The sequence below is a fragment of the Phalacrocorax aristotelis genome, chromosome 5, assembly GCF_949628215.1.
Source record: "Phalacrocorax aristotelis chromosome 5, bGulAri2.1, whole genome shotgun sequence".
Classification (NCBI taxonomy): domain Eukaryota; kingdom Metazoa; phylum Chordata; class Aves; order Suliformes; family Phalacrocoracidae; genus Phalacrocorax; species Phalacrocorax aristotelis.
This window is the reverse complement of record NC_134280.1, coordinates 22,836,971-22,846,955: the sequence shown is the minus strand read 5'-3', so window position 1 is coordinate 22,846,955 and position 9,985 is coordinate 22,836,971. Positions and strand designations below refer to the sequence as shown.

The window sequence follows — 9,985 nt, the reverse complement described above, 5'->3', positions numbered from 1 at the left end:
TGCCGTGCCCGCCCATCGCTCCTCCCCCGCTCGCGGCTGATGTCGGCGCCGCCGGGTAGCGACGTTCTCGCCGCCGGGGCCGGGTCGCTCCCGCAGGCATCGCTCGCCGCGGCCGCCCTTGTTCTCTCCCTGGGGGCGGAAGACCCCGCCCCGGCTTCCCGGGACCGCTGCGCCGTCACCATCGGTAAGGATCCGTCCCTGTCTCTCGGCAGACCTCGCCGCTCCCTGGAGCGGCGTTTGGGTTAAAAACCTTCCCGTAGGCTCTCCGTGCTGCCGGGCCCCGCCGGCCCCGGGCTCCGAGGAGGGGCGGTTGTCGGGGCCGGGCCGGCGGAGGCGAGCCGGTGTGGCGGAGCGGGCCTCCCCGCGGCGCCATGCCCGGGGTTGCGCGACTCGCATCTAACAAACCGTTCCTTCTGATCCCCCTCGCCCTGGGGCCAGGCCGAAAGCCGTCGCCTCGCCTCGCCCTGCGTTCCCTCCGTGACTCTGGCCTCCAGCTTCAGAAACCTCTCGTGTTGCCAGTGGCTGTATCTGTCCCAGTAAATCAAACAAGGTGGTCCGTGTTCTGGCACCAAGAGCAAGCGGCTTGTCTCCCAAAGGCAGAATTCTCCATTGTTGCCACTTCCCCCAGCTCAGGATCATTCACACACCAGCTAGCATGGGCTGGCGACCGTGGCTGTGTCTTGCACGGTGCCGTGGCACTGCTTGGAAGACAGCTAGCTGGCAGTGGTCCAGCTTGTACAGGGAGTGGGCTAACAATTACACAAGCTAATCAAATTCAGTCTAATATTCGAGTCCCTATGCTGGTCACGTTTGGTTTTGCTAGCATAGATTTAACCAGCACCCTTGCACTAGGACGGAGCTTTGGCCAAAAGATTTGCAGCTACCTTTTAAAAACCATGATTCTATTTTTGATCTCTGATATTCTACTTTCACTTCAAAGTATCAGATTTTTTACTGTTAAAGTACCTGTAGATATGGAGAATCCCTATCTGTTCCTCACTTCAAGCAGTCCCTAGCCCACTTATTGACCTTCTTTTCCTAATTCAGAATAAAGGAGCACAAGCATCAGGCAGATCTGGCCAAGCTAGAAGACAAAAGAGAAGGAGAACAAATACAGAGATTGAACCGATTATACCAACTGGAAATTCAGAGAAGAATGGAAAAGGAACAGGAGGAAAAAGCTGAACGCCAAAGGCTGTATCATGTAAGCAACAGGAAAGCAGAGAGCTCAGAATGCTTGTTTCACCATGGCTGCCTGGAGTGAAACAATAGCATTCGTGTATCCAAACGGGCCCACTGGCAACAGGAGGTTTGCTGACAGCTTCGGTAGCACTGGCTCACATGCCTACCCTGCCAGCTGCAAGCCATGTCTTTCCTTTGTGCTTTTGAGAAAGGCCTCCTGGAGGCAGGTCCCTTCTCTTGTCTGAAGGGACACTGGCACCTGATGCTTCCACTGGTCTATGGTTAAAAAGTCTGCTGTAGACATCAAGGAATATTCCTCTTGGCTTGAGAACTGGATTTAAGTTTCACACACCTGCTGGCTTAAGCCCATTGTTCTTTGTTCGGAAGAGGGAAGAGCCTGAGTCTGAACATAGCAGCATCTGTTTAACTTGTCTTTCTCTTTTTGAGTGGAGAGGTTTAGAAATTTAGTCAAGACCTACTTACCACACTTACTGTTTCCCTCCCCATGCCTGATTGAGCTGGAGGACTGAAGTGGAGGTACTGTGATGGTTCATTGGCATGTGAGAGAGTAAGAGGAGAGAATTCCCACTGAAACCCTACTTGCTTTTTTCCCCCATACTCCTCCTCACCTCAGTTATACAAACTTTATCCCATTTACCACCAACCTTGTCTATGGAATAAAAGCTATATATACTCATTACTGCCATTTCTGCATGATTACAAAATGCCTTGTGCCTTACATTTTTATGGTTCTGTGGACTCTTACTGTTTGAGCCCTTCGGAGTCTGTGCTGCATGAGTGATGGACAGGATGGGAGCAGTACAGCTGGAGCCAGTAGGGAATATAACCACATACTAATTTTACTTTTGTGGTAGTTTGTGGTTAAGTAGGTCATGAGAATTCTCTTCTACCTCCAGGTTTCTATCTACAAGCTTCTCCATTGATAAAACCAAGGAACTCTTATTATAGGGTAGGCCTGAAGTCTTTGCTAGATTTTTTTCTTCAGTTCATGTTTCCAAAATCTCATTCGACATAAAAATAAAAGTACTTTTCCATTTAAACAGGAGTTTGTAGCTGAACAGAAAACAGTTAAAGCTGAAGAGAAACAAAAAGACAAAGATGATTATCAGATTAAGGCTTATATTAAAAGGAAAAGAAATGATGGCTGATCTGACAAGAGAAAAAGATGCAGAGACTAATAGGCAGGTCTAAGGCTACTGTTTTCAGAAGTAGTACTGCCTACCAGTTTCAGTAGTATTTGGTGCTGTTGGGGGTGGATGTGGGATTGCTGGCTTTGTGAAGAGCAGCGCCTCATCTGATCTGAGCAGATATCCTGATATGTCATGGTAGCTCGTGTTCTCCTGCAGGCTAATGTGGGAGCATAAGCTTTTTAACAACTACCTGCACGGATGAATGAGGCGTGTAAGACTGAAGATGATCATCTTGCTAGAGGAGCTGCAGAGATAGAAGATGAATACCAAACAAAAAACAAAGAGAAAGAAGCAAACAAACAAACAAACAAACAAAAAAAGGCTGCCACTGAATCTGTTGCTGAGCACAGAGCCACTGTGGTAAGAAACCTAGCCTGTTCTTATTCTTCTTTCGGTCATGTGCTTCTTAATTCCTTTTAGAAACACCATAGATTCTAGCACAGTTGTCTTGAGTGAGATGCACAGGCAAGTTCTCACTTAACAGCTGTCTCTCATATTTACCATCTATAGTTTCAGAACTAACTCGTTAAGAAAAGTACAAGTGGGTACATGTGATGATCGTCCCTCAAAAAAATTAGAGTAGGAACACTTGATAGTTTTTGGTAATTTGTGCAAATGTTTTCCAGACTCTGCACTGCTTACTCCAACCAAGGAGCCTGGCCCAGATCGCAGCTGGTGGCTCTGGTGCCACCCGTCAGCACACTTCACCAGGTCCACTGACATCTTTCCTGAAGTCCTCTCTCCCTCTGCCGCTTCCATGTTGGGCGCACATCTGCCAGGGCTGCTGAAAACCCTGGGCCTGGGCACTGGCCAGCCACAATGACCGTGCTTATCAGAGTGCTGATACAGGGCTGCTTCTGCTGAAAGATAGGACCTCCAAACTAGCAGGCTATCCCCTTGGTTAACTTTTTCTTGTGTACTTTGTAAAATACAGATGAAGATGAAAGTGGAAAAGGAGAGAGAGGAAAAAGCAGAGGGTAAAAAAGAACTTCATGCGCTAATGGAACAGAACCGCATCTACCTGGAAATGGAAAAATCCAAGAAACGACGACAACGTGACACAAACATGGAAATACAGAAAATTCAGATCCAGCAAATGGTAAATAGGTGTACCCTGTCAGCCCCCTCAGAGAGAAGCACGCATCTAAAACCATAGTAATAGATCTCCTGTGTGTGAGAGAAAGAGGAAGCTTGCTGTAGGTGTGATGTGTGTGTTTTGTTTAGTTTTTACCTGTGTGCACAGCAGGTGCTGGTGTTGCTCTGAGAGGGGACCAGCCTCCTCTCAGAGCAGTGGAACAGAAGCCTCTTCCAGGCTGACTTTGCCCATGCTGGCTGGGGAGGATTCCCTGGGAGGGCTGGTAATAAGAAAGAGATCAACAGTGATAGATTACATCCTGTCCTGTGCCGTTATGCCATTTTTTCAAGCATGCCACTGCTGTTCTCTTATATCTTCTGGGCGGGTCACCAAAGAGCAGCAGCTGATGCTGATGTTCACTCAGCTGTTTAACGTACCCATTTTGTGGTGGGTACCGTAGGGGAGAAAACAGTGTCAACTAACATCCCTTTTCTTCATCAGGCTGAAAAGCAGGTAAAAAACAGCAGGAAAAGAAAGCAGATTTGGACTATGATGCTCAGAGAGAAGCTGCTTTTTGTAAGGATCAAGCATTTCAGTGATAAAGATGGTGAATAACTGAATCAGTGCCATGAAAGGGAGGTCCTGCCTCCTTCTATGATAAGGTGACCCGCTTAGTGGATCAGGGGAAGGCTGTGGACGTTGTCTACTTGGACTTTAGTAAGGCCTTTGACACTGTCTCCCACAGCATTCTCCTGGAGAAGCTGGCTGCTCACGGCTTGGACAAGTGCACTCTGCGCTGGGTTAAAAACTGGTTGGACGGCCGAGCCCAGAGAGTGGTGGTGAATGGAGTCAAATCCAGGTGGCGGCCAGTCACGAGTGGTGTTCCCCAGGGCTCAGTGTTGGGGCTGGTCCTGTTCAGTATCTTCGTTGATGATCTAGATGAGGGGATTGAGTGCACCCTCAGTAAATTTGCAGATGACACCAAGCTGGGTGGAAGTGTCGATCTGCTGGAGGGAGGAAGGCCCTACAGAGGGACCTGGACTGGCTGGATCAATGGGCCGGGGCCAACAGTACAAGATTCAACAAGACCAAGTGCCGGGTCCTGCACTTGGGTCACAACAACCCCATGCAAAGCTACAGGCTTGGGGAGGAGTGGCTGGAGAGCTGCCTGGAGGAAAAGGACCTGGGGGCATTGGCTGACAGCCGGCTGAACATGAGCCAGCAGTGTGCCCGGGTGGCCAAGAAGGCCAACAAGCCATCCTGGCTCGTATCAGGAATAGTGTGGCCAGCAGGAGCAGGGAGGTGATTGTGCCCCTGTACTCAGCACTGGTGAGGCTGCACCTTGAATACTGTGGTCAGTTTTGGGCCCCTCACTACAAGAAGGACATGGAGGTGCTGGAGCGTGTCCAGAGAAGGGCAACAAAGTTGGTGAAGGGTCTAGAGAACAAGTTTTATGAGGAGCGGCTGAGGGAACTGGGGTTGTTTAGTCTGCAGAAAAGGAGGCTGAGGAGAGACCTTATTGCTCTCTACAACTACCTGAAAGGAGGCTGTAGCGAGGCAGAGGTCGGTCTCTTCTCCCTAGTAACAAGCGATAGGATGAGAGGAAAAGGCCTCAAGCTGCACCAGGGGAAGTTTGGGTTGAATATTAGGAAAAACTTCACTGAAAGGGTTGACAGGCATTGGAACAGGCTGCCCAGGGAGGTGGTGGAGTCACCATCCCTGGAGGTATTTAAAAGAAGGGTAGATGTGGTGCTTGAGGATATGGTTTAGTGGTGGACTTGGCAGTGAGAGGTTAGTGGTTGCACTCGACGATCTTAAGGGTCTTCTCCAACCTTAACGATTCTATGATTCTGTGATACTGGATATAACTTTTATTCTCCTCTCTAAGCATCCAAGGAGGGAACAAGATGTGGGCTTCCTAATTAGGACAACTGCAGAAGTGGCGGAGTGTATACATTTGCAGTACTTAAAAAAAAATTAGGGGGAGGTGAGGAGGGATGGTTGTTATAACAGCATCCATGTTCCTCCTGCCAAATGTACACAAGTCTGCAGCTGCTCAGGGACTGAGAAAACACTTGGCATTGTGTAGAAGCGTTAACAGCTTGCATGCCCCTCAAAGACCTGCCTTCAGGCAGGACCAAGAACGCTCCTCAGAGCCAGCACAGACTTGGGTATTGTCTTGGTTGGTCAGTCCTACTGCAGTCTGGGCTGCTGCACTGTCTTTGGACAGCAGGACATGGGTGGCTGGAGCTGACTGACTCTGTACCCATGTCAGTTAGCGTCGTCCATAAAGGGCTTGTTTGTGGAGTGAGGAAGTTGCTGCTGAGCACTTGACACCCGTGATGCATGTGTTTCAGAGGTTTTGTCCTGAATAGCTCTAGCCCGGTGTCAGGGCTGAATGCCCATCACTGGTTGGAGCACATCTTCCTGCTAAGTTTCGTCATGAGACCTGTTTCAAAAAATCACTTCTGACTTAAACTGAAATGCTAACATTGCTGCACTTTCAACTAAAAGTCACACAAGCGTTCTCTCCAATTATCTTGGAGTAATTGATTTGAAAAACAGAAATTTAAAAAAAAACAGAGACATGGCAAATAATGGTGAAATTATCTCTATGTATGTCTTTTCTTAGTTCACTAATTGAAAATTAATTTCCCTTCTCTCTGAACCAGTATTCCTTTTACTTCTTCAAGCTTTTTTCAGCAAGCAGAAAGAAACTTTTAATGAAGCCTTTTGACTGCAGAAGCTGGAGCCCTGGGAAGTACTGACTACAGAAGTGGTGCCGAAATCTGCAGAGCTTGATAACACTCCAGATGCGCCCCTAAGTGCATGTTTGCACATGCTCACTACCATGCAATTGGTGAGTTAAATGGGTTTTAGTCTACCTCCACAGCAGCAAGAATCAAGGTGGATTGCAGCCTCATTTCCTACTCAGCTTCAATAAATGCCCTGTTTTGCAGATTATGGATGTCTACATTTGAAGTCTACAGCCTGCTTCCTTGGGGCTTATACCCTTTTTACTTTGAACATCTACAGTTCAATAGCTAAATTCTTTCAGATGCCTGTTTTTAAACTATGCGTTTCTGGTATCTCTTGAATGGGAGAGTGCTATAAATAGCCTGTAATATTCCTTCTTGTTCTAGCAGTGAATCTTTGAGAGAAGGAAAATTCACTACTTAAACAGCTCTCCAAAAAACCCTAAAACAACCCCAACACAAACCCCCCCCTCCTCTCTGGAGGCTAAGATTTCAGAGGGAGTTGAAGTGAAGGCCAGAGGTATGACAAGACCATATGAGAAGTCATCTTTGGAATTATCTTAAACTAATTTCTTGCTATTTAAAATAAATGAAGTTGTTACATGTTTAATAAAGCCTACAGCACAGGTGTAGTCATTCCCTTTACACTCTGCACTGCCACCACTACAATCTAAGCTGCCTTTTGTTTTGGTGTATTATGGCCTTTGGCATTAAGAACTAGATACATAAGCAGATACATAAATGATTCAAATCTGCCCTCTAATCTGTTTAAACCAATCTCTAGAAGCAGTCTTAAAGCACAGTTGTTTGTAGCTGGCTGATACTGTCTTGCATAAACCAGCATAGCACTTTTTTTCTGTGGGTTTCCCTCATCTCTAATACGTTATCCAGAGAAATGTACAATTCTGTTCGGTGCTGAAGGGCTTGAACATCAGAACTGCAGGTCCAATAAAATTCAGCATTACCTCTCTGTTAACATAATAGTAATTGCCCACTTCAAATGAGTAACACCTAGTCTGACTTCTTTTCTACATAACGGAAAAACAGGCAAAGGTTAGAAAGCAGCAACACATACTGGACGAAGCAATCAATAGTGAGCAGACCAGAGACAGGATCAGAGGTATGAGACTACCAAGGTCTGGAAAATACAAATCCAGTAACTGGTACAGTGGCACAGTGGTCAAGGGAGAAATGGGACTATCTTCAGTAAAGCTTAGTATTACATTACTGCTATACAGGACCAGTATTTCTGCATTAGTTTCAGTTAAAACCGTAGTTACTAATTATACAGTACAACTTAACCTCTGTTTGTTTCTTTCTTCAGAAATACATCTGACAACTACAGAATAGCTGCTAAGGAATAAAAAGCTAGCCAATGTCTCCTTACAAGTTATATTTGCCTGCAAAACCTGTCAGTGCCCAACAGATGAAGCTAACTCTGGAGGAAGTTACAAGGCATGCTATTTGCCAGAACCTGCCTATACGCAACCTCAGCTCAAGAAACAAGTGCCACAGTTTGCAACTGTACCTGTAACTACTCTAATTTTATTATGGAACAAAGCAGTAGATTCACTTTCTAAGAAGTGAAGAGGTTACAAGCAAAGGTACACTATCAATCTGTACTGTACTCCTCAAGTATTGCTGGGCCTTCCAGGCTCAATTCAAACCGTATGTTTTGGCTTAAAAATATTTCTTATTAAGCAAATAATAAACCTGAGTAAGCTGTTTAAAAACATCTGCCTGCAACAGTAAGATCAATATTGAGTGTACCTTTTATTTGTGGCAGTTTTCTACTTCCTTTTACTTTGGAGAATGCAATGGAAGATAGGAATACTATCTTGGGAAAGTTGTGGCACTGGCCAAGTCTTTAATCCATTGTGGGAAAGAAGTGCCTGCAGCAAGACTCTCTATCTAGTACTCATTTCCAGACTGACTGTAGGGAATGGAAAAGCACTTTCTTGCGTTCTCCTACTCACTCTGCTGCCAGTACAGCCAGGCTGGGATACTGGTGTAGGTGACTTTTTGATCAAAACTTGTTCTTTCACTCTGTTCTAAACTGACTGTAAGCCGTCCTACCACTACATTTAAATTCATGTCATCAAACAGGTAGCTCTAATGAGAAAAAACTATTCTGCTTCACCTAACACAAAAAAAGCCCCGTTATATTTGTGCAAGTAGAAGATCAAAGTTTGCAACTAGCAAAACAAAAAAATCAGTGATAAGATACTAGATCGGCTTCATTACATGGCTGCATTTTTATCTATGTTATAACATATAGATAGTGAATAGACTGTCATTTGTCATTCTGCAGTAGAAACTCTTAATTCCATCTATAATGCAAGACTGTCATCCACGGAATAAAAATCTGACTGTGCACATTGAGTGAAAAATGCGTAGATTTTGGTTTAACTGAAGAGGTAGTACTGGACATCAAATCACCATACCATGTAAATCTCTACAGACACTACCACCACTTTAAAAGGCTGGAGATTTGACACTCACACGTTGTACCGTATGACTTTGAAGTAAGTATTACTCCAAATACAAAAGACACTAATACTGCAAGAAGCACATGTGGCAGACATATGGAATACGCTAACAAATATGCAAAAAACCATTTATTTCTGAGAAGTACTTTAATACAGAAGTTGTACATATATCAAGAACTCATTCTCCCAGCTGACAACTAGATCATCATCCCTGTTCCAGTTCCCTGGAACTATAAATTACCAATTGTCCAAAAGACTGAGGTTGCCAAATACTCTGGCTAAATGCTACATGCACAATACTGCCTGTATAATTAACCACAATTATTTTAAGCTGGTGAAGGAAACCAGTTATCAGCTTGTTCTTTTTACCACTGATCGTAACTTGATAGGCCTAACTTCTTTCCAATCCTTCCAACCACTCTTTTCATTCGCAGTTATGGCTAAAGCCACACACTACTTCGTATATACAGTTACAGGGATATGTACAGAATATGTAGAAATGTCTAACTTCCAAAATTAGCAAGTTTCCTTAAGTGCTTTGCATGTTGCAAAATTTCAAAGTCAGGTTTCTGCATTAGGTCAGTTTATTTAGTCCTTTAAATGTTAGTGTTAGAACTTTTATGAATATACATATAGATTTAAAACCAATCTTATGTATATTTAGCAGTTTAAGATCTGTCCTCCAAACATATTCATGTTAACTGCCATATTAGTTTCAGGTGAATAATACTTTTTGGTTTTATGCATCACAAGTTTTATTAGAACGGTGTTCCTAGCAACATAAATTGTTCAAGGGTAAGAAATAGACTTGTACTAAAAGTATATATGCAACAAAATGGAAAGCTGAAGTTTTATGCTAGGCAACTGCAGAGTTGTAACAAATTCAAATTTTGCAAAATGCAGAGTTCACAGACTTTCAGATATGCATTTTCTTGAATAATTTAAATACTGCATTAGGAAAATTACTATTTTCAGCAAAACGAGGAAAGGGTAAGTAACAGTTCTTTACATTTTAATCACATTGACTCTATAAGTGTGAAGATTAATTTTGTCACTGGTCTCCTCCAGACTAAGTTGACACCTCCACCCCCACCCCCAAAAATTTAACTCATGGCTGCTGCTAAAATACTACTGCCTTTTCTCACAAAGTTGTTCTTCAAGTATTGGAGACAGAATATATAGATGATTTAAGAGAGGTCTTTGATAAAGCATAGTAGGTATATCTCTACATTTTCTATTATAAGGAAAGTCCTAAAAGCCGGGATATACATT

At 44.3% G+C, this 9,985-nt stretch overlaps 1 protein-coding gene across 6 annotated transcripts; it reads left to right on the top strand.

Annotated features, from left to right (window-relative positions):
* The first annotated feature begins 23 nt into the window (after nt 1-23).
* Nucleotides 24-8,749, top strand: LOC142057433 (cilia- and flagella- associated protein 210-like). 6 transcript variants are annotated; one of them, XR_012660632.1, is made up of 7 exons: nt 24-184; nt 1,048-1,204; nt 2,550-2,753; nt 3,328-3,492; nt 3,970-4,044; nt 6,162-6,328; nt 7,549-8,609. XR_012660632.1 is itself a non-coding variant. In XM_075093423.1 (6 exons), the coding sequence occupies exons 3-6, from the start codon at nt 2,592-2,594 to the stop codon at nt 6,203-6,205; spliced, it is 477 nt and encodes a 158-aa protein (XP_074949524.1). In that variant the 5' UTR covers nt 24-184; nt 1,048-1,204; nt 2,550-2,591; the 3' UTR covers nt 6,206-6,221. The 6 variants fall into 6 exon arrangements, 1 of the variants encoding a protein (XP_074949524.1); XR_012660630.1 differs by having other exon boundaries at nt 6,141-6,328; XR_012660633.1 differs by lacking the exon at nt 3,970-4,044 and having other exon boundaries at nt 7,549-8,749.
* The last annotated feature ends 1,236 nt before the right edge of the window (nt 8,750-9,985 follow it).